The following is a 20,913-nucleotide window of genomic DNA, read 5'->3' on the forward strand; positions in this document are numbered from 1 at the left end:
GGTAACATCCACCTGTATGGGGCTTGCATGTTCTATCTGGGCCTGCGTGGGTTTCCTCCGGGTACTCCGGTTTCCTCCCACATTCCAAGAATATGCATGGTAGGCTGATTGGGCACTCTAAATTGGCCCTAGGTATGGGTGTGAGGTGCATGGTTGTCCGTCTCGGGCCACTGATTCAGGGTGTCCCCCGCCTCTGGCCCGGAGACAGCTGACCCTAATGAGGATAAAGCAGGTTCAGAAGATGAGATGAGATGATGTCAATGGCAGAGAATGCATTTTTAAAAATTATTTTCTGCTGAACTTTTTCACGACATTAAGTTATTATTGGTAGCAAATTTTCAAGTTGCAAAAAAAGTTCTGGAACCAATTAATTTCTTAAGTAGAGGTTCAACTGTAGTTTTATATGTACCAGAACATTGAAACATAGTGCGTCACAAACGTCATCGCATCTGACCAATCCAGTTTGTCCGCCGCGTCATCTCGAAAATTCCTGTGGGCGGAAAAGCGATTCCGGTTCCGGGTGTCTTCATACTAGTCGGAGGCGCTCGCTTTCCTTATTATGTTCTTTTATCGGAAACTTTTCTCAACCATCGACAAAAAAGTGTAGGTCTTTGTTTTTATTGGACAGGTTTAACGAGAAAAGGTGAACATGACGACCCGCTCCGAGAGAGAGAAGGCCCAAAAGCTGAACGAGCAGCACCAGGCCATCCTGTCCAAAATGCTCAGAGAGGAAGACAACAAGTATTGTGCCGACTGTGAGGCGAAAGGTGAGACATTCACGTTGTCTAGTATCTGTCACGTTTCGACACACAGATGTCCATTTGTAGTTCGCCGTGTGTGCTTAGAACAATCGTGCGTGTGTTAACATGACCGGACCCTGAGGTTCGGAAGCGGCTCGTGTAGTCAGCTGACGCCGCGTCGCTTCCAGCTAAACTAAGTGGCTAGCTAGCAGGCTAGTCTCTTATACCCACACCCGTCTTTCACAACGACTCCGTCTTTATGTTTATAAACGTCACATGGTAGGTTTCTCGTTTCCTACACCAGGGGTTGGGAACCTTTTTGAATTAGAGAGCCAGAAATAAAAAACACCAACTCTTATCTCATCTTCTGAGCCGCTTTATCCTCACTAAGGTCGCGGGGGGTGCTAGAGCTTATCCCAGCTGACTTCGGGCCAGAAGCGGGGGACACCCTGAATTGGTGGCTAGCCAATCGCAGGGCACAAGGAGACAAACAACCATTCACACTCACACCCATACCCACGGGCAATTTAGTGTCCAATCAACCTACCATGCATGTCTTTGAAAACCCACACAGGCCCGGGAAGAACATGCAAACTCTACACTGGTGGACCGACCTGGATTTGAACCCAGGTCGCCCCACTGTGAAGACGACACGCTAACCACTCTTCCACCGGGCCACGTAAAAATATATATATTTAAATGTTATTCCTTGAACCATACTTGGAATTTAAAAGTCAAAATACACGAAAATGTGTGCTTTTTAGTCATTTCTACATTCAAAGTAAAAAAAGGCTGTATTGTTATACTATTGCTATTCAATGAGTATCAAAGATTAATTCATAGGGAAGACTAATGGGGAAAAAAATGATTACAGCGGCACCACAGGTACATTTTAGCCTACAGGTGGGCGGAGACCGGAGAGTCATATGCAGCCATCAAAAGAGCCACCTATGGCTTGCGAGCCATAGGTTCCCTTCCCCTGTTCTAGACAATGAGACCTTTAGTCTCTGGGTTATAGTGTAACAAGTACACATGCATAATATTACCTTTTGGTTTTCAACCATCTCTTATTAGTTCCATCCACCTTTTTTGCCAGGTCCGAGATGGGCGTCTTGGAACTTGGGCGTGTTTATCTGCATTCGATGTGCGGGCAGTCACAGGAACCTCGGTGTCCACATCTCTCGAGTGAAATCAGTCAACTTGGACCAATGGACCCCAGATCAAATGCAGGTAGTGTTAACTTTTCTGCTTCGAGTTTTGCAATGTTTTAACCACTCCTGGGTTTGTAAAAACAAAACTGACTGTGGCTCCCATAATGTGTGAATACAGTGAAGGGGAAGTGAATTCCACCCAGTTTGCCACACTTGTGTGCCATGAGATATGCAGGAAATTAACAAATATAACTTTATTTGTCCACAAAGTGCAAATACATTTGTTCGTCTAGTGGAGCGGTAATGAGTGGTTAGTGAGTTGGCCACACAGTCCTAAGATCGGGGGTTTGATCCCTGGTGGGTCCTCACTGTGTCAAGTTTGCATGTTCCCACTGAGCTTATGTGGGATTTCTCTGGGTTCTCTGGTTTCCTCCCACGTCCCCAAAAACATGCAGGTTGGTTGAACACTCTAAATTGCTCCTAGGTATGAGTGTGAGCGTCAATGGTTGTCTATCATCTTGTGCCTTCCGATTGGCTGGCCAGAAATTCAGGGTGTCCCCTGCTTAGTGTCCGTAGTTGGCTGCTCCAGCAACCAATCAATGAATGAATTTGTTCATCTGGTAATACCAGTGAGGTAAAGTCAAAGGTCGACCAGTTACATGTACATCCACAGTCTGTAGCGGATACAGTATCCATAACCACCTAATCTTTTTTTCAGAGGGTGGGAACAGATTAATTTTTATTTATAGTTAATTTCTATGGGAAAAATTTATTTGAGATGCGAGTAAATTGACATACGAGCTCGATCCAGGAAGGCATTAAGCGCGTATCTCAATGTATCACTGTACTTGGCCCCTTAGTAGCTCTTCAACAGTTTCTCATTAATACAGCTGTCTGTTTCTAATTTTAATACATGGGGCATAGGCGTGGAGGTCGTGAGGAAAAACGTGAGAAGCAGAAATATATTACATATCTTAATGATAGTAGTTACATTAATAAGTCAGTCTTGCTATAATCTTTGTGAAACAACCTGCGTTTTTCTGCATTACCGATAATGCTGTTTTTTAAACAAGCGATTGAAGTAAAAAAAAAACAAATCGGATTGATGGATGAATTTAGAAAGAGAAAAAATCATACAATCAATTGATTGTTAAAATATTCAATTGCATAGATGAGTTTTAAATGATTGGTTTTTATTCCCCAAAGTACTTAATTTAAAAAAAAGTTAGTAATTTTAATGTTATTCTGGTGTTGTTCCAAATAAAACTTTTGAACAGCTCTTAATTTCTACACATACACACTGACGATTTGCCAATTAAAGAAAGGCCTCTTCTCTTTTCAGTGTATACAGGATATGGGAAACACCAAGGCCAGGCAGCTTTATGAGGCTAACCTTCCAGAAAACTTCAGACGACCTCAAACAGACCAGTATCCTTCGCTGGCTGCCTTTCAGCCACCCAACTGCAAACTATTGTCACAATAGACATATTGTTTCCTCTCTAATTGTTTTTTGTTATTGTTTTGTTATTGTACTGTTGGTCAGAGCAGGATTTATTTTGTAATAATGGGTGCCACTCGATTGATCATTTTCCATTCTAAAGGTGTAAATTAATAGTGGGACCATTGTGTGTAGCTACTATTTTTCCTTGACTCTGGAATCAGAGCAGTTGAATTCTTCATTAGAGATAAATATGAGAAGAAAAAATACTACAGTAAAAACGTGACCAATGGAGGCAGTGTAATTTCCTTTTTCTTTATTTTTTGATGTTTCTATTTGACTGCACTTCATGCCATGGCTGGTAAATTATTTTTTCTTCTTCTTATCCATAGCCAAAAGATTGTATTACAAAAGAGAAGGAGACAGAGCGAGGAAGGAAGGTCTCTTCTTACACCAAGGTAAGTTCTCATGTACACATTCGCACATAACCAGTCTCAGCTTTCACTAGTTTGTCCTATTTATTTTTTACTATTTTAAAGAAAAGCGAAGAGTCCACGGCAGGTCCTAAAATCAGTCCAGTTAAGACTTCAGAACCTTCAGTAAACCTACTAGGACTTGGTGAGTCTGTTGTTCTTTGTATTGGAACTTGTACCGATTTAGGTATTGTGAAGAGGTTTTTTATTGTCATAGCTATCTGACTGACACTGAAGTTTACACCAGTGTGGGGTTTGCGTCTTATTGTAAAAAATCAGAAGTTCCCACAACTGGTAAGGAAGAAAAAAACAATTACGTAGGAGAATTTACCTGCAGTGAAGAAATTCAGTCGAGTAAATTCCTGTCCTGCAACCTTTTCATTTCTACCATATTTGTTTTTGTGTCTGAGCATATATTACTGTAATACCTTGACATACGAGTGTCCCAACATACGAGAAATTTGAGATACGATGAAAATTCCGAGCAAATTTTTGCCTTGAGCTACGAGACAAATTTGAGATATAAGCATGCGAGATGGTTCCCGATGCGGCTGCCAAGTGCCCAACTATGCAAGAGTCTACTTACGAGAACAGCATCGCTCTGTCATTCTCGCCACATCTGCCTCGCGTAAAGATATGAGCACCAGCCGTACAGGTTGCATTTTTTGCATTAGTCAGTGCAAAATTAGGCGAAAAACAATGGGTCCAAAGCAATTCCAGTGACATTCTTATCGAGATGGAGAGCCTTCGTTTAATATGGTAAAAAAATTAATAAACAGTTAGCGGGAGATAGCTTGACCGAGTAGATAATCTGCGAAAAAGCCAGCAAAATCTGCATAGACTTCAAAGCAAAGCAAGCATCTAAAAAGACACCAGTTGAACCCTTCAAAGCGAGTTGTGGCTGGTTCGATAATTTTAAAAAACAAACCGGAATACGACTCGATTGTGAGGTGCGGGGAAGCAGGATGTTCTGATTTGAAAGCCGAATCATTAACACCTCGGTTATAGCACAACAAAGTTACACCCACTAAAGTGTGTGTGTATCGTAATCTAAGTTCATTTAGGTTAAATTTAAAGTTTATGTTATGAGTGCTCTCTCTCCCCTCCGCCCACCAAATTGCAATTAAAAAGAAACATTGTGTGGGTGACTTGGATTATAGAAAAAGGGTTTGTCATGAGTTAGAAGTACTAGAAGTACTGGATTAATGGTCTAAAGTACATCACAAAAGGTGCTGATTATTTACTTTATAATCAATCATTTTGGATCCAGCTCCACCCTTAACGTCACCACAAGTACAAGTCAAACCTAATAAGCAGTGATTAGCAATTATCACCAATTACTCTTGCCTATACAAATAACTTCAGTGTTTCTTCAACCTAGGAATGTATCATGATTGGTGTCCAACACTTTCTGGAGATGAACAAATATGTTAGATATTTGTGTTGATGTGTCTTGCAAATGTTATTTTATTCCATTAGTTGAATTCATGCAATACATTTGCTTTATTACTTCTAAATGAGTAGTGATCTGAACTACTGAAATGATGGAAAAACACAAATAATCCTGAGTTTTACATGTTCTAACAGCAAAATTCAGCTTGCTTTTGGAGTGTGGCAGAGTAAACCCTGATGGCAATGTCTGTTAGCTACGTTAATAATCTGATTTATAATGCAGTTTAACCTGCTTATGCATTCAACAAAGGGGAGGTTTGGAACTGGATACTGTGCAAACAAACACCTTACAGTAAAGTAAATCAAGCAATTTGTATATTGCAAGATAAAGACTTGTTTTAAGACACAACTACACATTCCTAACAACAGCTGGCATGCAACGTTTATCATTGCTGTTTTCATGCAAAAAAAGTTACTTCATTGTCCTAAAATGTGGAACTAGATAAACACTAAGCCTTTTCTTGGCAGGAAGAGGAAGTTGCTGATTCAGTTGCTGGTACTTCTTGCTGACTGAATATTGTTGTTGTAGTTGTTTCAACATTACCTACAAACTAGCGTCATATCAGTGGTGAACAACATTTCCTTGATGTGTATTGTTTGTAGGGCTCTATTGTGATGTTAACTTGCCAACATTGTCTTGTGGTTAAAGAGCTCACGAAAATTTTATGCATTATTTATTTTGTGTCAGCAAAAGTTGGACTGTTTTATTGACAAAAATCACATTTTAGGTTTTTTAATCATTCGATTGAAGATAATTATTATTTGTTATGACCGGTATTGTATGTACCTGATAATGTCTTTAAACCTCTCTGGTTATTTTCCACCTGTAAAACCTGTCTTTTCACTTTTCTGTGGTAGACGCTCCAGCAGCTGCACCTAGCAACAATGGCATAACGATCACAAGTCAGAACAATAATGACCTGGACATATTTGGTCCAATGGTGTCCAACCCACTTCCTTCGTCAACGTCGACTACTCAGTTTCCTCAGGTAGAATTTTGTGTTTTTCTAGCATCGAGCAGACTCCTCAAAAGTGAACCAAAAATGTCACTTCAGGGGGAAAAAATGCAAAAATACACATTACGTCAATTAACAATTCACAGTCAAAGAGAGCAAGCCATATTAAAGATTTAGATTCAAAACATCATAATGTCCAAAATGTTTCAAATTTGGAAAATAGCTCTACCCCCTGTTATAAAGGTTCGTAATTCATTGTCATCCCCAGGTTTTTATTTTTTGTATGATAGAAGAATTGGCATTCCGTATTTTAGACTATAAGCCGCAGTTTTTTTTGTTATAGTTTGGCTGGAGTTGCGATTTTATTCAGACAATATATCACTTCACCCATTGGCGGTGGGTGGATTTGTACAGTCACACCTAAACTATAGCAGTAGATAGGTTCCAAGGCTTTGAGATGGCAGCGTAAGTCTTCCCTTTCTTTGCCATATCGAGAACTTGCACCTTGCTGACGATTGTCATGATTCTCTGTTGCCGTTTAGACACAGTAACTTCCTTAAATGAACCAAAAAGCTTGTGAGGCGTAAGCAGGTGTTGTTCACAAAAAAGAGAAATCACAGACACCGTGAAACGATCCGAACTGCTTGATAGATGGACACTAACTCAGCGCGGAGAGGAGCAACGCTAAAATATATCGTAACATCAACGAAGGAATCGCTAGCTTTGTCAGATTTTTATTTGGATTTTTAAAACACGACAAATGTCCACAGTAGCTGACGCGAACAAAACAACAAAAACCTCCGTTCAACTCTCCCATACATCTCTTGTCGCTCCTTGTATTCACTCCCACGGTGCATTCAGGAACAGTGGGAAACCACACCTTTAACATTGGAACCTGATTTGTTATAACAGTTTAGACAATGACTGAGTGCGGAGATGTTGTAAGACAGGGGCACTCGCACTTTTTTTGCTCCAAGATCTACTTTTCAATGAGCCAATCTACTTTGGTGTTAGGGTTAGAATTCGGGTGTGTGCAAAGCGGTCCTGGAGGGCCACTCCAGGTGCAGTATTTTATTCCACAGACAGTTTAATCAACGGGCGGTGTGCTGAAACGGAAGCACCTGACTGCAATCCACTGATTGCAGTTCTAACATATACCACATTTGTGGAAAGGTATCACACATGACTTATTGCATGGGGTGTTTAAATTTTTTTGCTCCAAGACCTACTTTTCAAGGAGTTAACCTTCCACAATCTACCTTTTTTACAGGCCACTGACAAAGCTCAACAATTATGTAATGATAATACCTCGCATTAGACGCTATCAACATGTATGGGAGCGGCAGGGAATGGGGTGAAAATCCACTCATCCTTCACAGCTCTGGGGTCCTGGGTTCAAATCCAGGTCACGTCCACCTGTGTGGAGTTTGCATGTTCTCCCCGGGCCTGGGTGGGTTTCCTCCAGGTACTCCGGTTTCCTCCCACATTTCTAAAAGCATGCATGGTAGGCTGATTGGACACTCTAAATTGCCCCAAGGTGTGAGTGTGAGTGTGCATGGTTGTCCGTCTCCTTGTGCCCTGCGATTGGCTGGCCACCGATTCAGGGTGTCCTCCGCCTCTGGCCCGGAGTCAGCTGGGATAGGCTGTAGCAACCCCCGCGACCCTAATGAGTATAAAGCGGTTCAGAAAATGAGATGAGATGAGAAAATTCCCCCCAAAACGCGACTTATTCTTTTTCCCCCTTTTCATTTAGCATTTTTTTGGGGTTACTGCGACTTATAGTCTGAAAAATATGGTAATTTCACCCTGTTCTTCCTACCCGTAGCCATTGTAATTGTTTGCACTTTTTTCCTCCCTAGGCGGGCTCGAGCAGTGTTGCAGGCACCCCCACACAAGCCCCGGGAGCGGCGACGGGTGGAGCTGGGTCGAGGTCGGGACAGGGTGACCTTGACCTGTTCAATGAAAGTAGCAGCACAACTAAGACAGAAGATAGCGCAAAGAAGCCATTGTCCAAGGATTCCATCTTGTCGCTTTATGGAACAAACAACATGTCGTCACAGGCTCCAGCCGGTAAGAGGATGGAACATTAAGACCATGTTGCATATCTTTTAATGAAATCTACATACGGTTGTCATAATTAAATATGAAATAGTGCTCATGCCAGTATTTGTCTCTATAGACTATTACTGTTTTATTGCAGTCTGTCACTAAGTGGTGCAGGCCATTCATCATTGAAGTTAGGTGGAAAAAGTACTATACACAGTAATCCCTCGATTATCGCGGTAAATGTAGGCCAGACATGGCTGCGGTAATTGAAAAATCGCAAAGTAGGGTCACCACTATTATAACTGCCTTTTTTTTCTTCAGTGCTGAGTCCTAGTTGCAAGATTGGCTTCTACTTACGAGTTTCAGCGTGGATTTTCACATTTTTATGAACTTAAAAAAAATAAAAATAAAAATTAAATAATTAATACACGAAAAACGATGCGAAGAAATGAATTCACGATAAGTGAAGCCGTGATAGTTGATAGAAGACTGTATTCTCATTCATTGCGTTTCCCTTTAGAGTCGTGTAGGGTTCTTAACCTGTGTATGCCACAGTGCATTTACATAATCATTTGCATAATGCTCTCCCTGTTATGTGTCATTTTCCTATCAGCTGGCATGTTTATGGGAGCCTCTCAGATGCAGTTTCCTGTCCAGACTTCTGCTGGTTATCAGCCCTTCCCTGGCATGGGCACCGCCATGCCGCCTACGACTGTCATGGGTGCCATGATGGCACAGAGTGGAGCAGCCATGATGGGCCCCAGTCCAGGGATGATGGTTGGGATGACCATGCCTAACGGCTTCATGGGAAATGCCCCTGCTAGTGGCGTGATGGGCATGGCCCCCAGAATGATGGCCCCACATAGTGGTGCCATGCCTGCAGGCATGGTGCCCGCTCAGGGCATGTACGCCATCCAGCCTGGCCAACAAGCTCAGTGGAACATGGCTCAGGTGTGTGACATTATTGTAAAATTGCCATAAAATGGAGCAAACTGGTATTTGTACTTTTTGTGTATATATATATGTATATGTATATATATATATATATATATATATATATATATATATATATATATATATATATATATATATATATATATATATATATATATATATATATATATACATATACATATACATATACATATACATATACATATACATATACATATACATATACATATACATATACATATACATATACATATACATATACATATACATATACATATACATATACATATACATATACATATACATATACATATACATATACATATACATATACATATACATATACATATACATATACATATACATATACATATACATATACATATACATATACATATACATATACATATACATATACATATACATATACATATACATATACATATACATATACATATACATATACATATACATATACATATACATATACATATACATATACATATATATATATATATATATATATATATATATATGTATGTATGTATACATATAGCGACGGTTGCGACGCAATTCAAAAATTGTTGTCTTGAAAGTGAGACCATGTTTGAAAGTTGAATGCACAATTGTTGAAGGTACTGTTTTAATTGAAAACTTAAAGTAAAATGGTGGGTATTAGATGCGTTTTTGGGGGCGGGAATTTTTTTGTTTTTGTTGTATACACATGTATATGTATATATATTTATATACATATACATACACATGTATGTGTATAAGTGTATGTATATATATATGTATATACGTATATATACATGTGTGTTTGTGTATATATATATATTTTTTTATTTATTTCAGCCACAATACAAACTTTTCGGGAAAGAAAAGTGTTTTAATAATATCTTCGTGTATGAAACAAACTGGGAAATACCACCATATACCACAAAAAGATATGTGGTACTTGGTGTAACCATGATATGTCTTTTCTTGCTAGGATTTAACCGTGTGGGCACAAAGGGAGCTTACATTTTCAGCTTATTGGTTGCCATTGACGGTAATAGACATCCAATCCACTTTGACTGGTAGATATGACAGGGAATTCACTACCAGACCTCTGAGTTAAAAATGGATTTCTACGTCAATCACTGTCAATGGCAACCAATAAGGCTTATTTATTTTCCACCAGGTCATTGTTATATTTCAAGTAAGTTTTGAGATTATTGACTTGTCTTTTTGCGACCCTCAGGTGAGCCATCAGATGTCAGGGCTGCATTTGAACGGCGGACACATGGCTTTCACTCAGCCTCCAGCTACAATGGGTGGTTGGGCCGCGCCCGGATCTGGCCAAACTCTGAGCACACAGTTATGGAAGTGAGCTTTAGGTGGGACAAGGGTCAGACAGAGGAAGAGTGATGGTTGCGGAAGTTGCAAAAGATTTTTTCGTTTCCTCTGCACCGCACTTTGAACTGATGTTGAATTCCACTGTGGACCAGCCTTCAAGAACATGAAAATTGTGTCTGTAGTTGCCCCATCTTCTTCTGCTGTCACTTTCTCTTTATTGTGAGTGAGCGGTCTCTATGCACTCCCACGTCTGCATTTTGGTTACGGAGGCGTGCTAACTTCCAGTCGCCAGGCCAACGCACAGAGAACAATGACAGTTTTTGAACTTCTCAATGTTTGCTCATGTCAGAAGTAATGGCAAAGTTGGCATGAATGATGTAATGTATTACCCTTCCTAATTGCCATTTTAGGCACTTTTGGTTTGTTTACTTTGTAGCCTATTAATTTGCTAGCGTGTGAGAACCAGTACAACGCCTATTGAAAGCACACGAGGGGTTTATGCCTAAAAGAAAATGTTCATAATATAGAACTGTTTTGGGTTTGCCCAATGCAACAAAATGCAGAAAACTATTGTTTGCAATTGTTGTGCTGAAAATCTTACCAACTCAGAAAAGGCAGTTAACCTGTTTATAGCTAACTGAAGAGATGGCACCTCACCTCAGATGGTGTAGTACCTCGTTATGAGTTAACTAGTCACTAATATTTTGTTCTTTATAGGCAAACAATTGATATGCAAATATTAAACAAGAGCAGATGATAATAACCCTTAAAAAGCATAAACTACAAATAAAAAGTCAGTACAAATCCCCTGATCTAAACTAAAAATGCTGTCAAGTACTTCATTTTGCGAAAATGCTTCTCACAAGAATGATGGGGGTGCTGGAGCCCATCCTAGCTTACTGGGCACCAGGTGGGGGACCCCCTGAATGGGTAGCCATTCACATGTCAAGTATTTGTTTTAATTAATGTTAGATAAAATTAATTTGATTTCTTTATTGCATTAACATAACAATGATGTGTAAACACAAAAACTGGTTATAGGCATACCAATGTTTTTAAAATTATCAGCCATATGGTTGTAATGCTTAAAATTAAGGAAGCACTTAACTATCTGAAATCTAGGTTCTTAGACCGACTGGTTGTGGTGTGCCCCCCTTGGCACTTTCTTCATTATTTTATATCCCCCATTTCCATGCTAAGTTCCTTGTTTATTTATAAAGGACTACAGGATGGCTGTACATGAAGGTTTTACATGAATTTAATGCATTGTGATTGGTTCTCAGACTATAAATTTGGGGTTATGGAAACAAGTCAAACCTATAATAAAATGACAAGCATGGACTGTTGCCAGCATTTTTGCGCATCCAGTTTGAAACCAGTGAACCAATGCAGGGTTAGCATTTACAGTGTTTAAAAAGTGAGATGAGAATTTATACTCCGCAAGATACCAGAACGGAATCATCGTGGAATAAATCCATTTATCCAACTCGTCATCGCACGTTTTAAAGAGTGAGGTTATTTGGCTAACAGAGTACATCCCATTAGTTTGAAATAAGTGAACACTGGAAAGTGGTACGCCTCCAAAAATGAAAATGTGTAATGTGTTGGCGTGCATATTGTTCCCTGGGAACTCACAACCTGGGAGATTCTGCCAGTCTTATTGTTTTTGATGATTTTCTTTTCTTTTTGGGGGGTTTGGGGAAATTATAAGGAATATACATCCCAACAAAAATTATAATCATATATCATAAAAGCTGCAGGACCAGTTACACAAACTTTTATTGTATCACTGTATCAATACAAGAATATAGAACATTAAAATTAATAGTATTTAAAGGAGAAGAGAAGGGAGACTAATCTAGTCTGTCTGCAATGCTCCCGAGTGTACAACGCTGTATAACTTTTAAAGTGCTTGTGGTTCTGCGATTCAAAAAATAAAATCTTAAATGCTATGTGTCAGCTCTTCAATGAATGTGAGGAATGTATTTAACAAACTTCCATTTTTATGTTCCCATGCTATACAAATGTTGGCCTAACAATTTATTGTGTTTCACCCACTTGGGCAATTGAGTGTATTGAGTCAGGTTTTAAACCACACAAATAACCACCTCATTAGCATATTAAATGTTACCCTTTTCACACCTTGGGTTTAAAAATAGTACTGGGAGCATTTAATTTTTGTCTATGAGTTCCTGCACTACTTTTGATTTTACTTACAATTCATGACAACAGTATCATTTTTCTCCTTTTTCATGGACAACCTATTAAAACACGTATATTCAGTGTAATATAATATTATTGTACATAATGTATTATGTGAATGGTTATTTAACATAAAAAAATGCCTACTGCACTGTAAACTAATACTTTTCGTCCATAGATACAGCTAGGTACTATACCACAAGGAAACCAACATTTTCATGAATTTTGAAACCTGTTGTTCCCCAGTGGAACATGTCATAACTTAAATAGGAATCTTTAATCATGATTTAGCTGTCGTTAACTTCCCAAATAAAGAACTTCATTTCAAAATAGTCAGCCCAGTGGAAAAGTAGTAAGTATTACGTCTTGCCTCACAATTCTGAGATCGGGGGCTTAATCCCAGGTCGGGTTCCAACCTTCCTGTGTGGAGTGTGGTTGCTTTCCCCTTGCCTGGGCCTGTGTGAGTTTTCTCCGGGTCTTCCATTTTCCTCCCACATCCCAAAAACATGCATGCTAAGCTAGTTCGGCACTCTAAATTGCCCCCAGGTATGAGTGGAAGTGTGAATGGTAGTGCGTCTCCTCGAGCCCAGCGATTGGGTGGTCACCGATTCTGGTGCCCATAGTTAGCTGGGATAGGCTCCAGCACCCCCGCGCCCCTTGTGAGGTTAAGCAGTATGGAAACTGAATATTTCAAAATACTCAAACAGATGAATAAGCATTGTATTAGTATGCCAAACAAGACCGTTCGGTGGAACGTCCATTCGGCGACCTGTCCGTCTGTCAAACGTCCGTCGGCGAAACGTCTTTAGGCGAATCATCCGGCCACGATAAAGTTTAATCTAATCTAATGTAATCTAGTAGGGCTTTTTTTCCATTCATTCATTTTCTGAACCGCTTCAAACCCACTAGGGTCACGGGGGGTGCTGGAGCCTGTCGCAGCTGACTTCCGGCCAGAGGTGGGGGACACCCTGATTCGGTGGCCAGTCGATCGCAGGGAAAGCGGAGACAGATAACCATTCAGTCTCACACTCATACCGAGGGGGAATTTAGAGTGTCCGATCAGCCTACCATGCATGTTTTTTGGAATGTGGGAGGAAATCAGAGTACCCAGAGAAAACCCACACAGCCCCACGAAAAACTTGCAAAATCCACACAGGTGGATCGACCTGGATTTGAACCCAGGACCCCAGAGCTGTGAGGCCGAAGTGCCAACCAGTCAAGCAGCCGGATCCCCTGCGCTTTATTTGTTTAAAAAAAAATCAACTTGTGTAGTTAGGCTTTTTTGTAAGAAAATAAAATATAAGGGTTTTTTTTCCTTTAAAAAAAAGACCATGTATAGTAAATTCATTTTTCAGGTTTTTCTCTTTCCCTGCTAAAGAATAGAATCCCCAAATATCCTGACAAACCAATTATCACTTGTTACTAAAATGAACACTAGATGGCGGTATTGTATTTACACTGAAGTTGCTCAATTGCATTTCCTTGAGGGGCGCAATGCAGTACAACTTTATACAAATATGGGGGCCCTATTTTCAATACCCAATTTCTAATTCCGTTTTTAAATATTCTGAACTACTAAGCAAATTGATGACTGTCTTATGTAGTTTTAATAAATGAGTGTGCAGTACTGGTAAAATTGTCACATCTACTTAGATTAATACCTACTAACAAATGAAAACTGAGCACAATTGCCATCTAGACTCATAGGGTCATTTCTTAAAACCTGTCTAGTCACACCTGAAGCAGACTCTACATTTGAAACAGAAAAACAGCTGTGATTTACACACCATATGATTGTTCATGAGCTCCTTTTGTCTCTTTTTCAAAGGCTGTACTACTGCAATAAATGTTTTTTCTCTTGTAGTTAGTTAAAATCCACACCTAACTCCAGGAAAATAAGACTGATGCATCTTATTCATAATCAGAGTTAGACAGGAAGAGAAAATATTTCTCATGTTGCCTTAGTTCCCTAACATAGCAATGACAGTCAGGTTTGTCAGAACAAAAGTCTGAAAATACATACTACAGCAATGTTTCTCCACCCAGCTCATACTGGAATGTGTTCCAGAACAAATAAACCCACCCCACTGAAGGCTTTTACAGGTGGCTGTGGCATGCTTAGTAATCAAAGTCCTTCGTTGTTTAAACCCTCTCCTTAGTGATATCACGTGTTGTGTATAAAATGCATCTGATTTCTCCAATTTGCCATTAACCCTGCCCAAGTATAGTAGGTCCATCCTGCTCAAGATTTTTTAGGATTAAAAATGGGTGTGATACGCCAAACCAGATCTACCTGTTGAAGTCCCACCCACCAGCCATCCCACACTGCCCCGTCAGCCTTGCACGTTTTGTCCATGTTGGTACCAGTGTACTGTAAAGCTCGAAAGGGACAGGAGGCTTGCAAAAGCTTATCTCATACTGGGCAAAGCCTGAATGCATTTTTTGAGGGGGTATTGTTATATTCTAACCTCTCCTCCATGGAGTCAACAGTGGTGGACCATCAGGGCCTGCAAGGCATTCTCTGCTGGCCTGAAAAATATCTGAATCACAGACTGATGTTGATTATGTTTCTTCCATGAATACTTATTAAATAATTCCAAATTGTCTGTCAGCTTCTTTTCATTGCTTTTCCCCTGGTTGCGCTGCTTCCAGATGTGTGTTTTCATATTTAAGCATCTAACAATCACATTTCAGCTATTTGTTGCCAGGGTCAGAAATCTGCCTCCACAATCAGTTCTGCAAGCTCTGCTGCATAAAACAAGCGTCGATAAAACTGTTGCTTTAACCAATCCGATTTCGAGTTGACGACACCAATGCCTTCTCTCAGGCGTAGGGATACGTCATCGCTTTCACCAACTATGATTGGCTAGTGATAGAGTGGACTAGCCAGAGCTACCAAACTGTATCTGGAGCGAGCTGCACAAGCAAATGTATTGTTGTGTTGATTTAACAGCGGTTTTGTCAACCCGCAATGGCTGAAGGAGGAGACGAAATTGATTTGTTTGCAGATTTACTGTCAAAGCCATTTTCAAAACGGACTTTTCAAGAAAAGCTGGACATCATTAAGAAAGGTCAGACAACTCCGAAGCAAGCAAGCCTGTCACAACCGGGAACGAACATTTTCAGCACTAAATCGAATAAAAACTTGTGCCAGAAATACAACAGGATAGGCTCGACTTTCAGCATTAGCTTCGATGGCGATAGAAAAGAAGGAGGAAAGAAAGGAGGATGGATTTTGTGTACAGATAAAAAGGATTTTGGGTGAGTACAATATGGCTATATTCCTAAATAATATTTCAATTGTATGAGATTATTATTGATGCTTTTTTATGTGTCGCAGCTGTAGCTGCAGTAAAGTTTTATAGCCATAAAATAGTTTTTGAGAGTTGGATTGATTCAGACATAGCACTGAAGGCGTCGGTTTGAAATTCACGGCCCGCCACTGGGAGTCACACTTTGAAAAGTTTCACAGTGAGGTTTGATGACCCAAGCGTTTACAGGGAGGTTATGCATTCCTCGCAGCTAGTGTGTCAAAGCTAACGTGGCTCCAGAATAGAGTTCACCAGCCAGATGAAGAATGCTCTTACCCTCGATTGCAGGACCTTGACACATTCCATTGCTTGCAGCATCAATCTTTTGTAAAACATTGGCCAGCAGGACTCACTCATAATTAAATATGTCACTGTTATGAGAGACTGATTTGAATTTGGGGGGAAAAAAATCGAGGATGTCATTTCACAGGCTAGTGTTTCAGTGAGAACATTTCTTACTTGGACACTGAAGGATAGGGGAGTCTAACACACAGTGGTAATGTTCCAGAAGCATATTTAACAAAGATCAGAGAAGCCATAGAGATACAAACCCCAGTTTTTGCGTTTTACTAAACACAGTTCTGGGTTCATAATACCAAATCATGAATGTATTTGTGCCTGTGATCCCTCAAGGCCGCCTTCATGGCAAACCGCCAAAAACAGGCAGTCTATTAACACGGTTTCCTCCTTTTTCTTTGTCTGATTTCCCGCAGACTTGTTGGCAAAACAAACTGTTATCAGAGGCCTTATCATGCTACTTTACTTGGTTTGGTTTACAAATTAGTGGACAATGGTATAAAGGAAGATTTTTAAAAACCTGTGATTGGCTGGAGACCAGCCAAGGGTGGACCCTGCCTCCCACCCAAAGTCATTTTTAACTGATTTCAGGTCAACTGTGAGTTGTGACACTGGTAAAGGCAAATCTGATGGAAAATGCAAAAAAAAACAGTGTATGTTGAAAACATGAAGATCTTTCCTGGCCCATGCTATTCCTAGTGTTAATAAAATAATAATGTGAAAATGTGAAAGAAGAAATGGAAAATTGCAGGTTCCAAGACCTTTGAACCTTTTGTTCAACTTGCTGCTTAAACATTAGAGAGCCGTGAATTTTAACTAAGGATTTAGTCGACAATTTCCACTTTATTAATGACACTTTTTCAATGTTTAAGTTGTATACATGGCGGCTCGGCGGCTTGACTGGTTAGCATGTCGGCCTCACAGCTCTGGGGTCCTGGGTTCAAATCCAGGTCGGTCCACCTGTGTGGAGTTTGCATGTTCTCCTGCGTGGGTTTTCTCCGGGTACTCGGGTTCCAATGTTTCAAAGACATGCAAGGTAGGCTGATTGTACACTCTAAATTGCCCCTAGGTGTGAATGGTTGTCCGTCTGCTTGTACCCTGCGATTGGCTGCCGACCGATACAGCGTGTCCCTTGCCTCGAGTCCGAAGTCAGCTGGGATAGGCTCCAGCACTTCCTGCACCCTAGTGAGAATAAAGCGGTTCAGAAAATGAATGAATGAATGAAAAAGTTATATTCATTTTCACAGGTATTAAGAAAAAAAATACCCAAACCACTAACATTATGTGTATTAGTTTAGAATAAATATTGGTCTAAAAATAAAGTAAAATAAAACAGAAACAAAAACTTTTTGGAGTGAAATAACTCACTACATACATTTCTGATACTAGTGTTCAGTTCAAGAGGAGAGGTTCTTGTTGGCAATGACATCCCAATACTGACAAACATACGGTTACAACAATTTGCTAATAAAACATTCAGTCTCATAAAAATAGCCATAGGAGCATCTTTAAAAAGCAAAGTTTGCTTTTCTTGGCGTTGTTCCAAATAATGGGAAAGAACCTGTTCATTGGGTTGTCAAGATTGCATTAGTCTTATTTTATGAATCAGCTTTGAAACTTGTCAAAATACATAATTTTATAACAAACATCTCAGTAATAGGAAATACTCTTCCTAAAAAGTATTAATTTACATGTGACAGTGAATAAACAGCTTTATATTAAATTAGTTGGGACATTTGGAGTAATATCACTGGTTTCACAATCTTCCTGGAGGATGTTTATCTTTATACGTTTGACTGACAAGTGAGTTAAAACAGCAAGTTCAGACCAGCCAGCTGTCTTCAGCTTTAGTCTATTAGTCTTCTTATCACATCAAATCCAAACAGCTGTATCAACTTTCTGTAAAGTAGCATTTTTTGTAATAATAAGTGTTTTTCTCATAATACTGTAAAACATGTGTCAAAGTGGCGGCCCGGGGGCCAAATCTGGCCCGCAGCATCATTTTGTGTGGCCCGGGAAAGTAAATCATGAGTGGCGACTTTCTGTTTTAGGATCAAATTAAAATGAAGAGTATAGATGTATATTAAATTTCCTGATTTTCCCCTTTTAAATCAATAATTGTAATTTTTTAATCCATTTTTTCTGTGTTTTTAGTTCAAAAATCATTTTGTAAAATCTAAAAATATATAGATAAAGCTAAAATAAACATTGTTTTAGATCTATAAAAAACTGAATATTCAGGGCTTTTAATCCAGTTCTTTTAATCCATTTATAAAAAGTCTATCTAAGTTTATCTAAAATGGTCCGTCCCACATGAAATCGAGTTGACGTTAACGCGGTCCTCGAACCAACCCCAGTCTGACACCCCTGCTGTAAAATATTCATCATTTTTCATTCATTTTCTGAAGCGCCTAACCTCACAAGGGTCACGGGGGGTGCAGGAAACTATCCCAGCTGACGATGGGCCGGAGTCGGGGATACCCTGGATGGCAGGGCACAAGGAGACGGACAACCATTCACACTCACACTCATGCCTAGGCACAATTTAGAATGTCCTATCCGCCCACCATGAATGTTTTTTGGAATGTGGGAGGAAACCAGAGTACCCGGAGAAAACCCACACAGGCTCGAGGAGAACATGCAAACTCCACACAGGTGGACAGACATGATTTCTAACCCAGGACCCGGGAATTGTGAGGCCGCGAGGCCGCCTACAATAAAATAGAAAGAAAGTGTGTTAAAAAAGTATAGTGTGGTATTGTGTAGATATTGAGTAACTTGCAGGATATATTTCTCTTCATTTGAAGAAATGGCGACTGGATAAGACTTGTTTGAGGCCTTTGTGGAAGCGAATAACAAAATCAGCTTAGCACCAGAGAGATATATATTATATATTTTCCAGACTGTATGTCCCCAAAAAATGTATAATGAAAAGCAAAATATCATTTTCTATATAAGTCAAACTGGAGCGATGTATTTGGGGGGGAATTATATTTTGTAAGAAACATGTAACAAACATTATAAATGATAGTAGTTACAATAAAATGTGTGACTGTTAACATAAGAAAATCACAGTTATTCAGGAAGCAGAAACAACGCAACATGACTTGTCTGCCAAACTCTTGATCTCACTTCAGTGAGTGCGATTTATTGTCCAGAACATACAGTTAATCATATTTGTAAGTTGTAAGCTCCAGATATACAGTTTTCAATGTTTGACATACATCTTCTTTTGGTTATTGTTAGAACTATTTCAAAGTAGCAAAGCTGCAAAGTAAACATTGAAATCATATTTCACAGTTATCACTACAGTAATCCCTCGAGTATCACGGTTAATGAAGACTAGACATGGCCGCGATAAACGAAAAACCGCGAAGTAGGGTCACCCCTATTTAAAGAAATATATATATTATTTTTTTTTTTAACTTCAGTGCTGAGTTCTAGTAGCAAGCGGAGGACAGGGGAGTGGCTTCCGCTTGCGAGTTTCAGCGTGGATTTTCACATTTTTGTGAACTTATATAAAAAAAGTAATTAACAAAAAAAAATCATCCAGAAAAAAACTGCGATGTAGTGCAGCTGCGATAGTTGAAGCCACAATAATCGAGGGATTACTGTATATCATAAAGGTTTGTATTTGAATGAAGTTATATGTTCAACTTCAAAACAATAGTTATATTGCGAGCCTTGACCTCATTGCTGATGTTTCTTTATCTACCAGTTCAAACTCGACTAGTACCTGTGCTACAACAGCATATCTAATCGTTTATACAAAGGAAATATTTTTACACTATTATCACGGCTTTGAATTATCCAAATAATCAGTTTACTTTAGCCGAGTGCTGGAGACAGATCCAAATATGGGCCCGTAAAGTTTCACAGTGGGGGTTGGGTTTTGCACTCCCACCCTCAGTAATCGCTGCGTCTAAACCAAACATTACACCATTGTTTGAAAATTCCTCATAAAGGGATTTTGCTGCATCCATTGCTCAACTGTGCTAAGGGTGTCACTGTATTCTTTTCACGTATATACGCTTACTTTTATTTTCCTGTTCCTGTTTCTTGGGAAAATATCTTATGTCATAAAACAGATTGCAGTGATTAACAGGCAAAACCATATTCTCACCTTAGTTTTTTTTTTTTATACATGGTACATCATAAATGAGGCCAAAGTGCTTTCTAATCTTTTACCAGATTTTAACAATGCCTGTCTTTGTTCAGTTCACACTCCCATTTGGTGTGTCTATGTTCAAGTATGTGTGTTTTGTTACTAGGTAACAGTTCATGTAGCAATGTTGAAAGTCAACAGGGCAAAGATTAGTCAGCCCTCAGGGTGTGTCCACCAAACCAGAGGTCATTAGCTCCTTTTGATTCCTCCGCTCGTAGACTTTGCATGCAGCGTTTTCAACATCAGTACACTTGACTATTGTCCAACTTTTTCTTACATAACACTTATTTCCTTTACGCCATAGCCCACCTCCCACAATGTAACTGTTGCCACGGCGACTTCCAAAACACAATGATGTCATTGCATCAGGATTGAGTGTAAAAATCACAG

At 39.5% G+C, this 20,913-nt stretch overlaps 1 protein-coding gene across 1 annotated transcript; it reads left to right on the plus strand.

Moving 5' to 3' along the window:
• Positions 1-451: 451 nt before the first annotated feature.
• On the plus strand, positions 452-12,500 carry LOC144077639 (stromal membrane-associated protein 1-like). The gene is made up of 10 exons (XM_077605519.1): positions 452-767; positions 1,837-1,970; positions 3,234-3,319; positions 3,554-3,629; positions 3,722-3,787; positions 3,869-3,947; positions 6,113-6,243; positions 8,070-8,280; positions 8,870-9,207; positions 10,454-12,500. The coding sequence occupies exons 1-10, from the start codon at positions 650-652 to the stop codon at positions 10,580-10,582; spliced, it is 1,368 nt and encodes a 455-aa protein (XP_077461645.1). The 5' UTR covers positions 452-649; the 3' UTR covers positions 10,583-12,500.
• The last annotated feature ends 8,413 nt before the right edge of the window (positions 12,501-20,913 follow it).

The sequence above is a fragment of the Stigmatopora argus genome, chromosome 7 (genome assembly GCF_051989625.1).
Source record: "Stigmatopora argus isolate UIUO_Sarg chromosome 7, RoL_Sarg_1.0, whole genome shotgun sequence".
Classification (NCBI taxonomy): Eukaryota; Metazoa; Chordata; class Actinopteri; order Syngnathiformes; family Syngnathidae; genus Stigmatopora; species Stigmatopora argus.

Coding starts and splice junctions, on each gene's coding strand:
- LOC144077639 (XM_077605519.1), top strand. CDS start 650: ATGACGACCCGCTCCGAGAGAGAGAAGGCCCAAAAGCTGAACGAGCAG. Junction 3,630..3,721: donor ACGTGACCAATGGAGGCAGT/GTAATTTCCTTT, acceptor TCTTATCCATAG/CCAAAAGATTGTATTACAAA. Junction 3,788..3,868: donor AGGTCTCTTCTTACACCAAG/GTAAGTTCTCAT, acceptor ACTATTTTAAAG/AAAAGCGAAGAGTCCACGGC.